The 20,410-nt window shown below is 46.1% G+C and overlaps 1 protein-coding gene across 1 annotated transcript in view; it reads right to left on the bottom strand.

Annotated features, from left to right (window-relative positions):
- LOC126534443 (cytochrome P450 2C23-like) overlaps window positions 1–10,403 on the bottom strand; it is a 100,616-nt gene extending 90,213 nt beyond the window's left edge. Inside the window, exon 1 of the mRNA XM_050181719.3 lies at window positions 10,055–10,403. Within this exon, the coding sequence (XP_050037676.2) occupies window positions 10,055–10,269 (215 nt within the window). The 5' untranslated portion in view covers window positions 10,270–10,403. The remainder of the gene's footprint in view (window positions 1–10,054) is intronic.
- Window positions 10,404–20,410: the final 10,007 nt, after the last annotated feature.

Genomic DNA, 20,410 nt, shown 5'->3' with positions numbered 1-20,410 from the left:
CTCCGCATTGCTTGCTACATTTCTTTTAGTGGCCGAAGACAAAGTATGTGTCTCAAGTTCGTGAGACATGGTACGTTGAGTTCAATATTTCTTCACGTTACCCTGCAGTCAAAGTACTCATTTAAGAACATATTACCGTATACGCATGCCTAGTTGCACGAGAATTTATGAGCCTATAAATAAATGAGAGAGTAGCCGCTGTGAATAGTGAATAAAGGTTTGGTGTCTGAAATGAGACAAAAGAGTTGATTATTTTTAGTAGGTGCAGGATATATATTGTCACGTAGGTGACTGTGGCGTCAATATCAAAAACAATTTTTTTTTTGGCACCAGAATGTTGTTATTACACTACCTTTGCCTTAACGAAACTAACAAAGCAAGAAATGCGAGGAAAGCCTCGATAACTAAATACGCCTTTAACCGCATCAAAGGGAAAGAAAGGCTCTCTCTCGATCAGTTTTAAAGACACGCGACACAGAAATCATGCGATTACGAAAAATAATTTACAAATCAGGTATATACTGCCCTACAAAAAGCAAAGGTTGCATTTTTGACCGTAAGTAAAAGGGCTTGATAAATTAGGGGGAGTGGTGACTGAGGTGATGAGTTTCATCTGGAGGGCGCCGCAATGACTGCGATAGCATGCTTTAGCATTGTGCAAGAACTTCTCAGGCGGTGTTGTAACTACACGTGGCTTTGACGAAGACGCATGCGAAATACGCGGGTACGGGAAAATTTATGGCACCTTCAAAATTTTCACCCTGCCGTGTAGGGCATGTAATGACATCGTAGATGTTCCTGTACCACTGCCCAAAAAGAGATGTGCTAATAAAATGACATCAATTTCAGATTTCGGCACCGATATCGGCACCGGGGTACAATTTGTTTGACAGGCTGGGCATCCAGCTTCACGGCATTCACCAGATGACGGAGGAAGGTAGTTTGACCGAGTTGCTACAGAAGTATGAAGACATTTTTCGTGAACATACCACAGGACATGCGGGTGCGCCAGTAAATCTGGAACTGAAGGAGGTGACAAGCCCCAAGTTTTTGAAGGCATGGCCTGTATCCTTTGCCATGCGCGCATCACCAGAGGCGCAGATTGACAAGTACGTAGAAGACGGTATTTGGGAGCCGATCCAACACTCAGACTGGGCTACACAGCTAGTATGGGTGCGAAAGAAGGACGAAAGCTTGCGCGCCTGCGGTGACTACCGTTGTACAGTGAATGAGGCAGCGAAAAAGGCTTCATGCCCCCTGCCCACAACAAAGTGTTTAGCACTTTGCAAGGTGGCCGGGTTTTCAGCACATTCGACTTGGCTCAAGCTTACACTCAACTTCATGTGACTCCAGCGACAGCCCAGATTCTCACAGTAAACACTACAAAAGGGCTGTACAAGGTAAACAGGCTTCCATTTGGTGTTTCAGCCGCCCCAGCAATTTTCCATCGGTTTATGGAGACCACCTTGAGCGGCTTGCCAGAAGTTTGTGTTTACCTGAACGATATCATCGTGAGTGGAGCAACAGAAAAAGAGCACAAGGACCGCCTAGCGTCAGTTCTCCAGCGGCTGGCTCAGGCAAACCTACGATTGTGCAAATCCAAGTGTCAGTTTGGTGTGGCGGAGGTTAAATTCCTGGGTCAAAAGATTGATGCAGAAGCGATTCACACATCTTAGGAAAAAGTGGAAGCTATCGTGAAGGCACCAGCGCCCACAAGTAAGCAGACACTGAGGTCATTTTTAGGCATGTTGGCCTTTCATGATCGCTTTTTGGAGCGCCGTGCTACAGTGGCAGCAATCCTGTATGAACTTCTGGCAAAGGACAAGACTTGGAAGTGGGAACAACGGCATCAAAAGGCGTTTGATGAGCTCAAACAGTGCTTGTTTTCGAGGGCTGTCACCATATGACGAAAACAAGCCCCTCTTGATTTCATGTGATGCTTCACCTTATGGTGTAGGTGCCGTGCTTGCTCAGCTGGACAGCCAAAGCAGAGAGGCACCGATTGCGTTTGCATCCCGGACATTGGGTGCTGCGGAACGTAACTATGCACAACATGACCGTGAAGGACTTGCTGTAGTTTTTGCAGCCACCCACTTCCACAAGTACATTGTGAGTCGAGAAGTCACGTTCGTGACTGACCACGAGCCGTTACTGGGGATTCTCGGACCACAGAAGCCGGTACCGGAAATGCTTTCGCCCCAAATGAAAAGGTGGTGCCTTAAACTGTCAGCATACAACTACGACCTCCAGTATCGTGCCGGTGGTCGTCATCAGAATGCAGATGCGCTGAGTAGACTGCCTCTGCCAGACCGCATTGAAGAGCCTAACCTACCTGGAAACGTTCTCATGCTCGAGGCGCTACCGCCGTTGACAGCTGAGGTTGTGGCCACACTAACGCAAGAGGATCCAATTCTAGCAGATGTCTTTTCAGCAGTACAGAATGGCACCGTACAGCATCTGCAGGGAGACAGTTTCAGCCCATACCGCAGAAGAGCCACCGAACTTGCTATCCATCGAGGATGCATCAGCTGGGGCTCAAGAATTGTCATACCAGCAGGAACACGAGGACAGGCCATTTCATTGGTTCACGCGGGCCACCGTGGAATTGTAGCCATGAAAGCTCGCGCGCGCAGTTATCTTTGGTGGCCTGGCTTGGACGCCGAGATTGAAACAACTGTCAAGTCATGCGACCACTGCCAGCGCACGCAGAGCGACCCAAAAAAGGCTCCAGTTCCAAATTGGACGCAGCCGACGACACCATGGCACACATTGCAAGTGGACTTCGCAGGTCCGGTAGAAGGACATACCTTTTTGGTTGTTGTCGACGCTTTCACCGAGTGGGTAGAGGTGCGACCAATGAACAGCCCGATGTCAACAGCAGTCATTAGTGTTCTGCACTCTTTGTTTGCCACATTTGGCATACCACGCAAGGTTGTGTCGGACAATGGGGTTGTATTTGTGTCTTTCGAGATACAAGACTTCTACCAGAGAAACGGCATTCGAAGCGTAACGTCAGCCGCTTACCACCCTGCTACAAATGGGCAAGCAGAACGTTATGTTGGAGAACTGAAGAGGGCACTGCCCAGAGAACCGTCCGGCTCGTGCAGTGTTCGCTTGTCACGTTTTCTGTTTCGGCAGCATACCACTGTACATCAGTCAACCGGGTTAACAACACCGGCTAAAGCCATGTTTGGGCGGGAGCTGCCAAACCAGTTGGACCTCATCATTGCATCGGAAGGACAGGAGGCTGCACAACCTGTCCTACCCAAGAGTCGTCAACTCATGCGAGGAGAAGCCGTATGGGTAAAACAATTCAGCAAGGGGCCAGGCTGGACAGAAGGAACGCTGGTTAAGAGGATGGGCCACTGATCTTGGCTTCTGAAAGGCGCAGGAAGAATTGTGAGCCATCTAAACCAGCTCAGGAAGCGCACCGGCGAAGTTAAGCTGGACAGACAAGCCTCAGCAACGCTCACGTGGGGCATGGACAGTCATCCAGCGGGAAGCACACCAGCTATGCCTTCTTCACGTCCACTCGAATCCGAATCGAGCACAACGAAACGACCAGCACGGATCAGACGGCAAACTACTTGGTATAAGTCATCCTTCTAAGGGGGGAAAAGTGTTGCGTCCGTGCTTAAGTTAGGGTTTCGGTCTTCGGATGCGGACGGGCGCAGCCGCGTAGTGGGAGTGTCCGGAACTACATGTGAACGTTCCCTACTGTGTCGATGGGTGGCGCCACATCCCTGGCAAGCCCTGGTATGGGACAGTCACGTGGACAGTGTGTTCGCACCAAGTGATGTAGTGTGGTCGCCATCTCTCCGACAAGGCTACCTTCAATATGTGTACTACGTGCGGAATAAAGTAATTCCCAGTACATAATACCCCTGTCAAGCGGGCAAGTTAAGTGCACTTACGGCGAGTGTACTCGGTTTTTAAGTGCACTTTCCCAAATCTTAACGTCGCAGCGGAGTGTACTCTCAGATGAGTGCACTCAAGTCGTAGTACGTTCACGGAACGCACTTTGCTGGCCGAGTGCGTAGCCTCGCCGCCAACGGTTTGAAGGAGTGCCTAGCCTCGCCACCAACGCTTTCAACGACGCAAAATGTAATGCATAGAAAAAGGACACAAAAGTTCATTTCAGTTATTGGACAGCTTTTAACAATATAATTTGTGTTTAGCGAGAAGCGAAACAGCACAATAAAGAAACGAATTTATCATGTACGCAACTAACGACGCCAGAATGATGCTGCACTGCGGCGCCGCCATGTTCATTCAGTTCGTGTTTATTTTGGTGTGAAAGCGTGCTGACCACGTTAGTCGTGCTTTGAGCCGTGTGCGTGGCATTTTGCAGTGTAGCTCGCTCATACTCGCTCATATTCTGTTCTAGCAGGATCATGAGCAGGATCAACTGCCGCACACCGCCGTGTTGTTTTGGATTGGCTAGGCATTAGTCTTGGCCAGCATTGACTTGCAACACACTTATAATAAAAACATCTTCATTTTTTGTTGAGACAAATAGATGAAGTTTGTTTTTATATATAATTCTACTTAAAACAATCGCTTTTTAGCAGCTTTCTCTTGTTAATTTACATCTTTAAGAACGCGCTCTTAGTTTGTCGCCATTTTTTTTACTGCGAGTGCACTCTGTTTTCCCGTTAAGAAGCGCGTTGCCTAAAGTGTGACTCAAGGTCCCGAAGTGCACTCAACGTAAGTGCACTTAACTTGCCCGCTTGACAGGGGTATAACAGTTTGCATATAATTGCTATCACAGCAAAAGTGTGAGGAAACATGGAAACTCTTTCGTAAATTATATAACACACATAACGCTGGTGTGCCGTTAGGCCTACAACTTCGCTGAAGAAAAAGTTTTATTTTATTTATTTATTTATTTATTTATTTCTGATACCCTCAGGGTCAACAGACATTACAGAGGGGAGTGGTAGAAAACACAGAAAAACAACAATATTTTAACTACAAGAAGCAGCACAATGTTGCTAATTATGCGATAGTAGTTATGAAGAGGCAAAATACATGTTACGAAAAATACTATATATATATATATATATAGATATATATACAAAGCAGTCCAGTTTTTCTAATTATACAATAATAGCTATAAAGAGGCAGACAAGAACAATATGTTACAGAGCATTGGTTAATGAAATCACACATTTTTCATGCTCTGAAATTGTTACTACCAATTTGGGAAGGCAATTCCAATCATTTGATGTGCGCGGTATGTAGGAGTGATTCTGTTTTACACAACGGAATGCCAACTTTATGAGCATGATCCAAACGGTGCGAAACATAATGGGGAGGAAGTATTAGTAAATCACGCAGGTAGGGATGATGATACAATTTGTGAAAAAGGCTTAAGCGAAGCATCGCACGTCGAGAAGCAAACGTAGGGTAGATTAAGGTTAGCTTTCATTACCGTGATGCTCGCGATTCGACTGTAATTAGAGAGTATAAAACGGACCGAATTATTTTGCGCCATTTCAAGCGTATGTACCAAAGTATTATAATGCGGATCCCAAACCGAAGCGGCATATTCTAACTTAGGGCGAATGAGTGTTTTAGATAGCATTAGTTTGAGAGATGAAGGTGATCTTGGAAAGTTACGACCAAGGTATCTGAGCATGCGATTAGCGTTGCAGACAACATGCGAGAGGTGAGTATCCCACGTTAGATTGCTACTGATGTGAACTCCGAGGTACTTATATGAAGATACGCTGTCGAGCAGTGAATTATTTAAGTGATGAGTGGGTAAACTAGTAATATTTCTAGACACTCGCATGAATTTGCATTTTTTAATGTTTAGTTCCATAAGCCACGTATTACACCACTCAAAGAGTGCGTTAATGTCAGCTTGAAGAAGAGCGGCGTCATTTGAGCTTGTTATTTCTCGGAAAATTACGCAATCATCGGCAAACAAATGAACGGATGAGGAAACGCAGGATGGTAAATCGTTAATATAGATGAGGAAAAGAGGACCGAGGACTGGGTCCTGCGGTACACCAGAATGGACTGTGCATTCTTCAGAATCTGCGCCGTTAGTTGAAACAAACTGAGAACGGTTAGCAACAAGAACTTTCAATCCAGATAAATATACAGAGATCGAGCTTAAGTAGTCGTAATTTGTAGATGAGCAGTTTGTGACACACTTTGTCAAAGGCTTTAGCAAAGTCAAGCAAAATGCAGTCAGCCAAGGACCTATTGTCAAGAATGGTGTTTATTTTGTGTACAAAGTGTTAGTTGGGTTTTACATGAGTATGATTTGTGAAATCCATGCTGTGATGGTGCGAAAAATGAATTCGACTCCAAAAAAGTAGCAAGATTAGAAGCCAAGATATGCTCTAGTATCTTACAAAGTATACTTATGAGCGAAATCGGTCTGTAGTTTAGAGGAGAATGCTTATTGCCTGATTTATGAATTGGAATTACCTTACCGACTTTCCACTCGGATGGAAGAAAACCATCGTGCAATGATTGCTGGAAAATTTTAGTTAAGATGATTGATGTGTAACAAACTGTGCTTTGAAGGAATTTCACCTTAATGTGATCACTACCCGGCGCAGAGGCTGGTTTTAGTGACCTAATGATGCTCGCCACACCATCACAGCTGATAATGAGAAGGAACATTACATCATGGTCATATGGTCGTAGGTGTGGCGGAGTGGAATTGCTAGGTAACGAGAAATGTTTTGCGAAAACTTCATTTAGTACTCCGGGACACTGGTTGGCCGGTATAGCGTCAGCATTAGTCACTGAGCGCTATTGTAATATTGTCTTTAAAATTAACCATGCGCCAAAATTGTTTAGGGTTAGTTTTAAGCATACAAGGTAATGTGCTGCTTAGGAAGTTATCTTTGGCGTCTTTTAGGGCCTGCGCGTACTCATCGGCACTCTGTTTGAAGACTATGTTTTTCATAGTCCATCAACAGCAGCGTTGTGTGAATGCGTCGTGAACCATTTGCTGTAGTGGTTTTCACTCGACAAAGTGAACCTGCGTCTATGAATTTCCAGCGTGTATTGGAAGATGTTGTCACTATTCGATTCCTTGGCGTGGTAACGTTAACTAAAGCAGAACAATGAACGAGGTTAGTTGGTTCTCTTGATTTCTTTTAGGAACGCGTTAACATAGAAGCACTTCACGAAGGAACTGGAACAGATAAACCAAACATCAGTTTGCGTCTTGTTTCTTCAAGTAGTTTTGTTAAGCCAGCACGCTCGTAAAATAAATCGATACATAAAAGAGCTCGGTGTGGCCAACTCTATGTAACCTCGCTACATCTAAGGGCCAATCTTTATAAAGCATTTACGTCATTACGCATTACGCCGCATAAAAAGAAGCTGATGTCTATTGGCGAAGAAACAATTTCCGTAATACGGAGGAGTGTGTCGTAGGGGACGGGTTGAACAAAACGGAACAAAAAATATATAGATTTTCATCCTTTTCTACCGGGCAAATAAATTCCGGCTCACCCGCCAATGAAACTTCACCTGGTTATCGCGCACACTCCGACCATGCGCTACATTCAACAAACAGACCTATACCTCAGCATCTGCGAAAGGTTGGGGCGCTCGCGCATTCTTCAACAGGTCACTCGAACACTCTACAAACGTGGATACCACTGGACGGTATGGGATTATTACTAACAAAAACTATTTTATTCAAGGGAGAGAACCTCGTCCAGCGAACTAAAGTGTCGCGCAGATAATTTCGACGATTGTAAAAGTAAACGTCACGCCTTATTCCGTACAATAACGGTGCCCACGCTGTTACAAATCGTCCTGTTTTTAAACTTCTGACTGCTTCTAAACCGCAGCTTATAACTATAGTGAGAATGTTCTAGTAAGCTCAGATTAGTGAACCAAATTATCAGAAATACTCATTTGATCTCCGATACGTATTGTGAGCTCAAAGACTCGCCCACACATCGCCCTAGGTGCTCCGTTGGCAACGACGTTGGCTAGTCCCTTCAGTACGCCTTACAGAACAGTTTCAAACTTACAAGACGCCACGTAATACTAAATACTCTGTGCCAGGCCAAAAATAAATACCCGAAACAGCGTTTATGCCAAGCGTATATTTGACATGCAACTCGAAGCCCATCGAGCAAGACTGTCCATAGTTGGCACCAATGCCTACGCCATATGGCGGCGCAAACTTGAACGACGTTTATAGCCCGGAAACTGCCTAGTAGCACATAGCTGCGTCGCCTGCAGCAGCCCACCCGGGAAGAGGCGTGAACCGAACCAAAACGCGTTTTGTTTCTTGACTAAGTTCTTGTTGTAGTACCATGCAGACGTTTCCGCTGTTGCCTGCGTGCACTGTAAAAATAATTTGCACCCTTAAAAATGAAAAAAAGCATGTAAATGTGTCTACAACTTAAGGTGCCATTAGGGTGCCAGTTATCACGCCTTGAGGGTGTGAGTTATAGAGAGACTTACACCCGTTTTGACTTTTAGAGGTGTAAATTACTTAACAGTGTGGCGCTGCGCCTGCGTGCGTGCTGTGTACGCGTGTCACCTACCAAAGTACTGGAGTCATTTCGTTGCTTTTGAATGGATGAACATTTACTACAGTAAGTACCAGTGACTTGGCAACGACGGCTAAACAATCCTACTTTTCATGTCGGTATTTTTTTTACTGAACTCCAAATTTGTAAATAACAAACCCAAATGAAGCTGTACCAACTGTCTTTAAACAATTGTCTCGCAATTTTTGGCACTCAGTGTTTTAATTATAGAGAAAATATGATGCATAGCCTTGCTCATTCTTGATTGCTTTCGTTTTCTTGTATTCTTTCATAAACTGCGACTAGCGGCATGCTTCGTGCTCTGTCGCTCGATGATTGAGCCAGCATGCTATACATTATGAGGCTCATTCAATCAGGCTAACATTTGCAGCTACGTGCCTTTACCACGCAATACATTCGCCGATTTCCTGGGCGACTGGTGGAAGCAGTGCCTTGAAGATGTGAGACGCTCACTGCAGGCCCTCAGGAACTTATGCGCTTCTTCGCGCTATGCTGGAACTCCGCTTACAAAAACTGCAGTTTTATTCAAGTGATGGTCGTGAATCTAATACCAGTGTGGTATCTACGAGCACAAACCAGTTCATATTGTTTCCTACCTACATTAACCAAGGAACAGCTATATCTCCGCTAGCAGCAACAAAAGCCAATATGGCGCTCCTGCTCTGCTGAAACGGCAGCGTGTTATCGCCTTTGTCACCACAAGCAGAACTCTGATGAGTGACTTTTGTTACGCACGATCTATTTGTGCTTAGAAAAAGGGTGATCGTATGTTCACCACGTGCAATAAAAATAATTTTAAAAACGCGCTGATATCGTTTCAAACTTCTACAACAGTAAAAGTGTGCAATGAGGTCACGTATATGTCTATAGGGTTCGCGACGCGTTCATTTCTCCATCTGACCGACATGTGATGCGCACATATCACCAACAACTAGGGAAGAAAGAAATGGTGAAGAGCCCCTTGCAAAGCCACGAGGAAGGCCGGCGGTGGACGGAGTCAGAGAGAAGCGCGCAGTGAAGGCCAACTTTCGTCGCTGGGAGGTTAGGGACCATGCCAAATGCAATGAAAAACAGGGCACTCGGTGCTTCTGTCTTTTTTTTATTTTGTGCTTATGGCGTTGCTATTTTCAGCCGAAGTTTCAGCGATGGTTGCCCATAACGCGCTCTCGGGTAAAGCTTTCTCTCTGCTTTTCTTTACTAAAGTGTACCAGTGGAATTTCACTATTAAAGCTATCCAAGATAAATGAACGGAAAGTAAGCTGACGCCACGGGGATGTTTTTATTAACGAAGCGAAAGCGGAAAAGCCAGCATTCGAAACAGCGGTCTTGGTAGCCGTGAGCCTTGCAAGGGCCAGCTCTCATGCGCAATATCTAGTTGTCGTAGATTGTACCAGCGCAACTAGAACGTAAACGTCTCAAACAATGGGAGTTGTGTTTAAAGGGGCACCATGATACGCATATATTTTTTTTTTGTGGGTCGCGTATTGATCTCTTCGGGCAGCGTTTCTTACCTATACACGGGCCCGTACTCCTTGGCCCATTCGAGTGCTTTCGTGCAGTGGAAACCAGGCCAGTTGAGTTCTTCGTGTCCAAGAATGGAGCTCGCAGGAGGCATGGGCGGACGCACTATTCCGACAAGCATGTTTCGCTCTTTGCGCCAGCGTTGTAATACTACCTTCAACAGGATGCATATGGCGAATGTCAACACAAGCACAACTAGGCACATGGCGTAGATGGCGCTCTTCCTTTGCTCCTGACTCGTATCTTGAAGACAGAACAAATGAAAGTAAAAATTAATTGCACATACTGCATTAATGCATAATGATAAGCGAATTTTAGCTAAACCACCGCAATAAGTAATTAAGGAATGAGCAGATTGCGGCTCGTACTTATGTGGTTATACAGCTTTACAGATCATTTCCTGATTTACAATTCAGTGTTTTCCCGAAATAGCTCAAAATAATGAACGCGTGTAAAGCCATCAACTAGAAACAGCCATAATGAACTAAGAAAACGGCCCTGCTGCTACAGAAACCTTAAATATGGCTGATTTTGTACTGGATGCTAGGAGCACTTCTAGTGTGTTTACAAGGTGGAGCTAATGAAATCAGACGCTTCTTCAGACAGGGTAACCACCGCATATTGTCCGATTTTATTCACAAGGCTGCAGCCACTTTCCCCATTTTCTCCGCAATATGCATTGCCAAACAGTTGTATCCTCAAAAACAAAGATCAATCCACTTTGTCCTCAATGGTCGCAGAACAAGGCAGCTCACGGGAAATGAGTTGTGCGGCGTCTCTCCTTATGACAAGGTGCGAACACTTGGTTTTTTTTTTTATAAACAAGTGAATTTCTCCGAAATTATTCAATATACTACTCAACCAGCACAATCTTAAACAGGCATACTGCGTACGTTTAGAAAAAGAAACCTGTCGTCTCTATGCTTTTCAGTCTTCCCCATTGCTCACAGGGAAATGCTTAATTTGTGCGTAAATCAGTGCATTATTTTCTTGTGTGCGTTATCGCTAACTCAAGCAAATGAATGCAAATTGTTGTGAAATTAACTTTACCCAGACAAATACTTGCGAAGTGAATCGAAAATCTTATTTATCTGATTAAAGTGCGAAAATACTCAGGCTTCTGGAACAGTGCCTAATGACGTAATGTCCTTAAACAGATTCCCTAGGTTATATAACGACGTATTCAGAGTCGAAGCACTTTTTGGCGTCCACGGCTTAAGGCACAAAATTGCAAACACGTGTAATAAAGCAGTTAACATGCAATTCGTTATATAGAAGTTAAGGCAAAAGTCCAAGATTCATACACCCTTGGTAGTCTAGAAACGCGGCGTGCGGTACAGCAAGTAATGCGAGCTTGCCTAGCGCCGACATGCGTAGGTGGCACTACTCGCGCGTTTGTCGTCTTCTTCCACAGCCATTTCCGAGAGCGCTCACCACACCAGCGTGCACATAGTGCCCTTCGCGATCGTGCCACTGCTCCTGCGTTTGTCATCTTCCCCAGCTGGCTCCGCGCCGCCCACCTTGCCAGCGTTCCCATTAGAGCCCTCGTTATCGGGCCACTGCTCTCGCATTCATCGTCGTCTCCTTCCACAGCTAGCTCCAAGGCCGCTCATCATGCCGGCGTTCCAATAGCGGCCCTCGCGATCGTGCCACTTCTGTCGGGTTCGTTGTCGTCTCCTTCCAAAGCTTGCTCCAGGTCACTCATCATGCCAGCTTTCCCATAGCGGCTCTGACAATTGTGCCACTGCTCTCGCGTTCGTCGTCGTCTTCTTCCAAAGCTGCCTCCAAGGCCGCTCATCATGCTAGCGTTCCGGTAGCGGCTCTCGCGGTCGTGCCACTGCTCTGGCGTTTGTCGTCGTATCTTTCCACAGCTTGCTGCAAGGCCGCACATCATGCCTGCGTTCCCATAGCGGCCCTCGCTATCGCACCACTGCTCTCGCGCTCGTCGCCGTCTCCTTCGACAGCTTGCTCCCATGCCACTCATGATGCCAAAAAAATGGAAATTAATGAAGATATCGCTAATTCTGACACTCGAGCTCACAGCATCAGGTGGGAGTCGCACCCTTCAGCTTATGGGCAACTCGAACACCCGACGTAAGGATTTAAGGCTAATTAAGACATTATTAATTAATATATGGTTACTTAGGCACTCTAACTCATGAGCTTTGGTTGGAGTCGCACCCTCAACCTCTGGTGGGAGTCCTACACAAGACAAACGGTGTTGATTATGGCGATGTTGTTTAAGGCACAGCTAAGTAAGTTAGCATCAACTGAGGCACTTGAACCCACAACCTTTCGTGGAGAGTAAGCAATTAATAAGTAAGAATAATTAATAAGTAAGTAAGTAAGTAAGTAAGAATTATGCATGATTTAACCGAACAAAAGAAAACTGGTTATTTCTGATTCGACGCTTTTTCGCCATTATCCCTTGGATATTTGTGCAATATTTTCGGGCAGCACCCACTTCACCTGTCTGTAACGCTACGTCACAAGACCGCAAAAACTCACCGCGTCAAAGTGACGTGTACGCGTTAAAGATGCATTAATATGCCGAACAAAACTGAATTTTCTTCGGAATAGCCGCAAGCTGCCCCGTTCCGACCGGAATAAAAGATGGCTGCCGCCGATGGCTCAGGCACTGGCTACTCGCACCTGCCGGCGAGCATGGGTTTATTTGCGTATAATGAAACCTTTTGCGTGGCCGTGTAACGATTTTGAACACTTTCGGCACGTTTACGACCTCGGTCTGCCAACTCTTCTTTACTGAGAATCCGTTTCAGCGTCATTCTTAAGCTTCTATAGCATGCCACCGCAATTTTCGACCACCCAGCGCAAGCTAAGTAAGGGAAAGCGGACCAATCGCAGGCGCCGGCCCCACCCTGTTCATCCGGTTATCAATATTCACTGCAGTGGCTCGGCCCCATGGAATCCTTCTCCACTTGAGCGTGCTCCTCACCTCTTTGGAGTCAATTAGATAAGACAAGCCGCTCAGTGTAGGCAATGTTATTCGTTTTTCAAGCAAACAAAAGTAGCCTCCTATGAATGTGGAGAGAGTTTGATTGGTCTGTTCAGACAGCCCTTCGTCGAAGTGCGCAAGTACTGGAGGCGACTGCATGCGTCGCTTGAGTGCTTGAAGTGCATCGGGCTGCAGCATTTATCACTTGAACTCGACATCGCATCTAGTTAGATGTGGCAGTGGCTCAGCGATGCGTGAAAAGTCCTAAACAAAGCGTCTATAGTAGGCACACATGCCAAGGAATCGACGCACTGCCTTCTTGTCTATGGGCTGCGGGAACTTTGCAATGGTAGCTGTCTTCTGCGGGTCTATGCGGACTCCTGATTTGCTGATGACGTGGCCTAGAAACAGAAGCTCATCATAAGCGAAGCGGCACTCTTCCGGCTTCAGGGTGCGCCCTGATGACTTGATGGCCTCTAGTACTGTCGCAAGCCTCCTAGGTGATCGTCGAAATTCACGGCGAAGATGACGACGTCATCCATGTAAACAAGACAGGTCTGCTACTTCAATCTTGCTAACACCGTGTCCATCACACGCTGAGACGTTCCAGGCACCAAGCACTGTCCAAATGGCGTAACCTTGACTCACTGAGGTAGTCTGGCGTGATGAACGCGGTCTTTTCGCGATCTCTCTCACCGACTTCCATTTGCCAGTAGCCAGACTTGAGGTCCATCGACGAGAAGTATTAAGCGTTGCAGAGCCGCTTCAATGGGTCGTCTATCCGTGGGAGGGGGTATAGGTCCTTCTACATGATCTTGTTCAGACAATGATAATCGGCGCAGAAACGCCGGGTTCCGTCCTGTTTCTTCACCAAGACTACAGTACGTGCCCACGGGCTTTTCGACGGCTGGATGATGTCGTCGTGCAGCATTTCGTCAACTAGTTGTTTAATATCTTCACGTCCTCGCGTCGAAACTCGATAAGGGTTTTGGCAGAGTGGTCGAGAGCGCTCTAGGGGGATTATGCAATGCTTTGCGACTTGTGTTTGTCGAATCCTCGAAGACGCCGGAAAGCTACAGCGGGCGGTGTTCGGGGAATCGCCAAACTTCCGTCTTCCTCGTCGAACCGCGCTAGGAGACGGGTGGGTGCGCTGGCAGCGGCGGCGGTAGACGACGTAATTGCGGCGTTCAAGGGCCCTGGCGCGTTCGCAGAGGGGGACCTTGACGGCGAGCGATGGAGGCGTATGTCATCGCTCCCTGCTGGGGATGCGGTGATTGTGGTTTCACCTCAGGAACTCGAAGCGATCGCTGAACCTATTCTTTTACAATTTCGGCGATTGAGGCCACTTGAGGCTGCGACCTTGGCTACAACTTCTGGAGCTCTTCCCGTACGACAGCTCTGATAGCCTCGGCCAGATCATCGGTCGCCAGTGATTGAACCGCGGCGTAGTTTGTAGAGTTCGCGCGGCGGTAGAATTGCCGGTTGCGCATTTGTAGTGTCTTCTCGATGCTGGTGGCCTCGCGAAGAAACGCGTCGATGGTGTTCTGCGGGCTTCGTATAATTCCAGCGAAAAGTTCCCCCTTCACACCACGCATGAGTAGGCGGACTTTCTTCTCCTCATACATTTGCGGGTTGGCGTAGCGAAATAGACGGCTCATCTTCCCAGTGAAGATCGCGATGGTCTTATTCGGCAGCTGCACTCGGGTTTCTACTAGAGCTTGGGCTCGTTCTCGGCGTACGACGCTTGTAAATGTCTGCAGGAAGCCGCTTGTGAACAGGTCCCACGTCGTTAAGGTGACTCCTCGGTTCTTGAGCCACGTTCTGGCGGCATCTTCCAATGCTAAAATTACATGTCGCAGTTTGTCGTGGTCGTTTTAGCTATGTAGCGACCCTCTCATACGTCGCAAGCCAGCTTTCCGGGTCCTGGAATGTTGAACCGCGGCACATCGGAGGCAGCCTGGGCTGCTACAGTACGATTGGGGACGCTGCGGCTGCCATTGGGGTTTACTTGGCGCCATTCTTTCTAGTCGCCTCAGGCAATATTCCGTGCTCCGGGGGCAGTCCTTGCAGCCTGCGGCTACCTCGCTGGCTCTTGCCAACGTTGGTGTTGTCTTCCGCGTTCGGGCTTGGGTAACGGCTTTATGGGGGCGTCCGGTACATAAACGCAAAGCTCGTCCACTATGTCACGTGGTAGTGACGGTAAACAACACAGTAGCAACACTGTGAAAGAAGAAACTACCTTTGATTGAGCGAACCTGTGCCCACAAGCACAGACTACATAGAAAGCACAACGATGGCGGCGAACACAGTCGGCGATTGTCGAAAATCTAATCTGCGGGCCAAGAGCGTTGGCTTTTATACATCAGTCATCGAAGGTTCCAGAGTGGTCGCTTGTGCCTGCGCGTCTTCCAGGAAGTTCTGCACCATCCGCATTGCGCGATGACATCAGATTACACAAGGTTCGGTGACAACAGATGGTGGATAGAACCATCAATTTCTTTCGAGAAACTTCCGATGCATGCAGGCGCGTCCTGCGCTGTGCGATATTTGTTAAGCGGTGAAACGTGGTCACCCGATAAACAACTACACGCATGAATATCTTCGAGGTCCTTGTAGAAGTTTGAATTCCTAAAAAATAAACATTGTAAGTTTGAACGCCTTGAACGATGGGACATATTGCATTCTGCAACAATGACTTTTCTTCTAGCGGATTTCAGAATTGTTATGCCAGAATATCACTGCTAGAATTATTCTGACTTTTCTTGTCATAAATTTTAGTTTTCGTTCGAGCCTCTTGAAGCAGTCCCGGAGGTCGTCTAGGAAGGCCAAGTGTTTAATGAGTACCATGATGATGTTAAGGAAATCACAAGAGGACGAAATATTCTCCATGGCGAATATAGTATCCATATTTCAGTTACAAATAGAAACTTAAATATACATTTAAAACGAAATGTGTGCAATCAGCTCAATGAGCTTCTGCAAGGCTGAGTGCCAAAGACTCAGATGTCGCAAGAATCTTATGAATATAAAGTTGTGAGACATTGACCCATGGAAGAGGGTTGTATGGGCTAGACAGCAAATGTGTCTACCTCACATCCCAATTACAATTGGTAACATCTGCCGATTATGGAAGCTATGGAAACTAAAGAAATCGCTCATAGATTACGAAAACACGGCGATGTCTTTCTGTATCATCATATTTACCAAGGGAAGGGAAATGAAGTTGCTGTGTTGAAATCATGAAAGTTGCAGTATTTGATGGCGACGGTTGTCGCAAGCACTGGTTACTTAGACCCATAAGAGAGCCTGTAGTAGTACGAGTGAAATACTAGAACATGCTGATTATAATTCTTACGATGCGGCAACTAAAAGCAAATCCCATTTTCGGAAAAAAAGTTTCCTCGCTACTTAGTACACTTCAATAAGTTTTACTGAAAAATATTATTATTTTTTGTACAGTTGAAAAATAAAATGTCCGAATCAAACAAAGACCAGGTAATCAAACATCAGAGGTCAAGCTTGCTCTCGGGTACCTGGAAGACCAAAGACAACTTGTCGTCAGGGTCATGAGAGCAGTCGAAGCGAGAGGGTTCCTGGACTAAGGAACTTTCCTGCCTCAGGGTGATACTGGGCCTCTCTTGGAACACTGTTCTGAACAATGAGCGTCTCTCTCTCTCTTTCTGATACAGTTGTAGCTACTAGCATGTTCTTACTACGATGAATAATAAACTCGGGCGAGGACAGCTCAAAAAGATTTTGTTAAATTGTCATGGCTGCTAGCAATTGTTTTGAGCAGGGAGTCTTTATTTAGAGTACACATATTTCAAAATCTTCTCCTAAGTACAATTACTACTGGGCTTAAGAGATACGTTAGCACTATTAAAATAATTACGCTAATGTGAGCAGTAGTCCTTGCACAGTGCAAGTTAAACTGTGCCATTGAGAATGTGATAATGGCTTTAAGAAGAAGCATAATTCCAATAAGTTCTATTATACATCTTTCCCTCAAACTCATGGGATGGAAACATCGTAACAAAGACAACTCTTTAATTGGTACCCAATTAAAAAGTTGTCTTTTCAATTGTCAATTAAAAAGTGTGGGGGGGGGGGGGAGGGGCGGGGGTGCATTGTGTAAGTGTCCAGTTAGAGGACTGGTTCATTCCGTCTGCTGCTTGATTGCTGATTGGCTGGGGGGGCCAGTCTCCTTTTGACGCGTATCCTAGTCCACCCAATCGCGTCATTATCGGCACCGCTAGGGCCATTACATTTCATGGAAAAGAAAAAGGGGGTGAGCTTTCACGGTGCAGGAGGAAGGAGCAGCCAAGAACGCTTCCTTGACTGCGGCAAGATTCTCGAAGTTGTCGTATGTGTGGACGGAACTCTCATCGAAATCGTCCACCCTAAGACGCTCAGCCGCGGTGTAACAAAATCATATTAGGGCCGCGGTCTATACCACGAGAACCGCTTTGATTGCTTAAAGGCCAGAATACATGGAGCGAATATGCGACGAATAGTCGGCGTTCGGCGCCCGGCGGCGTACGCGCGACGCGCGGCGGCGGAGAAAACGTCGTTCGCCGCCGATCCAGCTGGCGCAGAAAAGTTCGTCGGGCGGCGACGATACCGGAAGCGGCAAACGAGTGGTGCCCCAAAGCGAGCCAATCAGGTCTCACTATCCGCCCCGACTTCCGGCTAGGCTTCCCCGCTTGTCCGTGTATCCCGATCCCGCTCTATCGTTCACGCCGGTCTCCCGCTTTTCGTATTCATGGCATCCAAAGCGGCGCGGCTGGAATTTACCAAGTTAATAACAGCCATGGTTAGACAAGCCCACGTGCGCTACTTTCGGGTCTGCTTGCTTCGGCCGCGCGCGCGTTGAGCCACAGAACAGAGCCGCAGAGTTGGAGGAGCCGAAAGTTGTTTACCTGCCCAGTGTTGGCACAACGCATAGCATCGCCGCTTTCTTTTAACTACATCGGCACATGAATGTCTCAAACACATAAAAAAGACTAGAAATCATTTCTAAACAAAATTTTACGCGTTTTTGGAGTGTTCCGTAATTCAAAAGCGATAATAATTGTCGGTGAAGTTTTTTTTTTTTTTTTTTTTTTTTGTCATGTGTTTCACGACAGCGCATTTGCCTCGTCTAGCCACGCTGATAACAACGCAGCGACTCGCCGGCGGCGGCCGCCGTGTCTTCGCTCCATGTAGCGCAGCCCGACGAACAGGCGGCGTCGCGCCACGGCAGATTTTCTGCCGCCCGAACTTCGTCGTGAAAGTTCGCTCCATGTATTCTGGCCTTAACGTATGGCCTACCCCCTTGTGACAAAAGAAATATAACAAAGCCGATAATCTTAAAGCACCAGCTCTCCGTGTCCGAAGATAATCGAATGTTAAAATGGTAAAGGCAAAAAATCAATGTTGAAGTGAACTTGCGACGACAGTGTAAAGCCATGTTTTTAGGCTACAGCAACGACACTATAAAGGCTACCCAACATGCAAACATGATTCAGATGGCCACGGTGGCGACGATCGCGTAACGAAAAGGGCAACGTAAGCATAGTTCTATACCCGGCGTCTACGGCTCCACGGTTGTCGCCGTAAATCTTTATTTACTGCAGAAATTTCTTGCCTTTATGTGAGCAAGTGTATGGCGAACCGAACGAACATTTGCGTTCACACCTTCTCAGCCTGCGAAGTCATTTTATTGAAAGCACACACGCCATGCGAAGAATCAATTGTTCCATTTCTGGATGGTCATCATTGGGAATTCTGTACTTGCCATCGGATCACGTGAATCGAGTGTAAGGCCGACCACTTAAATACCGGCTGCGTCGAGACGTATGCCATGTCTAAAGGCGTGGCCGTCTGACATGACCTCATACACGCGTCGATGAAGGCGGCATTTAGGTTGCTATAAAAGTGTCGATTTAAGCCTTTTTATTAGCCAGACCACTTCAAAACGTCGCCGTTGAAGGACTAATTTTCAGATTTAAATGCAAAGGAATACGCATCAGTACACTTCATTGCATTATGACGTCATCCAACCTCCGAAGCTCTCGACAGAGTCAGCGCTTTGAATCTGTGCGAACGGCATCTCTTGCTCGGTGTGCACCTGCCATAGCATTATAATTCTTCCGTACTCGCCCTTCATAAGCCAGTCTTTATATGCATAAGCGACTACGAACATTTCACCGCAAAACGAAAGAGAGAGAACGCAGCTGCACGCATTCATCTGCGACGCAGAACCTGGTTTCTGTACTACGTGACATTCATAAAGATGGCATGGAAGGTCCCGTTTACTGGTGTTTGCTCAGCGCCGCGTGAGGTTTGTAGTATTTACGAAACATTCCTAAACTGTTTAATAGTAGTGCAATACATAAATGTCGAGTACATGATGAATACAGGTTCCCCTACATGCGAAACAGGCGTATAGAAATTTATGCCTTCAGGGCACAGAAATTAGCTTAAGCCTACGTAAAGATGTTCATGCTGTCTGGTAATTCAATGCTTCGCTTTTTAAACGTGAACATAGTAATAAACGCTTGCCTACACATCAACAAATACCCGCTTTCCAGGGCTTCGCTGTTGTCGTACTAAATGTTGATTTAGTGCAGCAATGTACTGTATAGCAATAATGTCATCAAATATATCGCGTACAAACTTCATGAACAATTGCATTTCAACTTTATAGGCTCAGGCATAGTGAATTTCTGTTTCTTAATTTTAAGGACTTAGTAGCGATAAGATTGACACTCCACCATCTTTGATCCATGTCCGTTTTATCTCTAATTATATGACGAAAACTGGTGTATGACGCGCTGAACACAGCTTTCAGTACATAAATATGGAACAATTATCTCCCAAGAAGGCAAACCAGTTTAAAAAAAAATATTGGCCAGGCAACGGAAGTGTAATAAACGGGTGATTTTTTATCCACACCAGAGTTACATGAAGCAATGGCAATTAAATAACAGGTTTGTTCTTTTCAGATTTAGATTTTTGTTGATAACGGTATGCTTTCCTTTCTTAGAACCCTCGATAATTTGTTTACAAATCCATTGCGACAGATTCAGATAGACTCCTTGAAGATGAAAGAACTGCCTGCATGAGATGTCGCAGCGTGTGTATTGGATGTCAATTTTATCGTTTAGGCCTTCAGCAAATTTTCAAATAAATAGCTGCCAAGGCTATGCCATCGAGAACAAGCAATATTAGACATTGTAGCATATCCTCCTAGTTTAGCTGCTTGGTGCCCTCGTTGTTGCTTACGTTTAAAAATGTTTCAACTATATTCTTATGATTTGGTACGTATTCTCGGATGGGGATGAGTGAAAGTGCTTCTTTACTGTTCCGGCTTCTCCCTTCCCCCTAAATACACTACATATTTGCATAG

Source organism: Dermacentor andersoni, chromosome 7 (assembly GCF_023375885.2).
Source record: "Dermacentor andersoni chromosome 7, qqDerAnde1_hic_scaffold, whole genome shotgun sequence".
Classification (NCBI taxonomy): Eukaryota; Metazoa; Arthropoda; class Arachnida; order Ixodida; family Ixodidae; genus Dermacentor; species Dermacentor andersoni.
The sequence above is the reverse complement of the archived record's forward strand: the minus strand, read 5'-3'. Positions and strand labels throughout refer to the sequence as shown.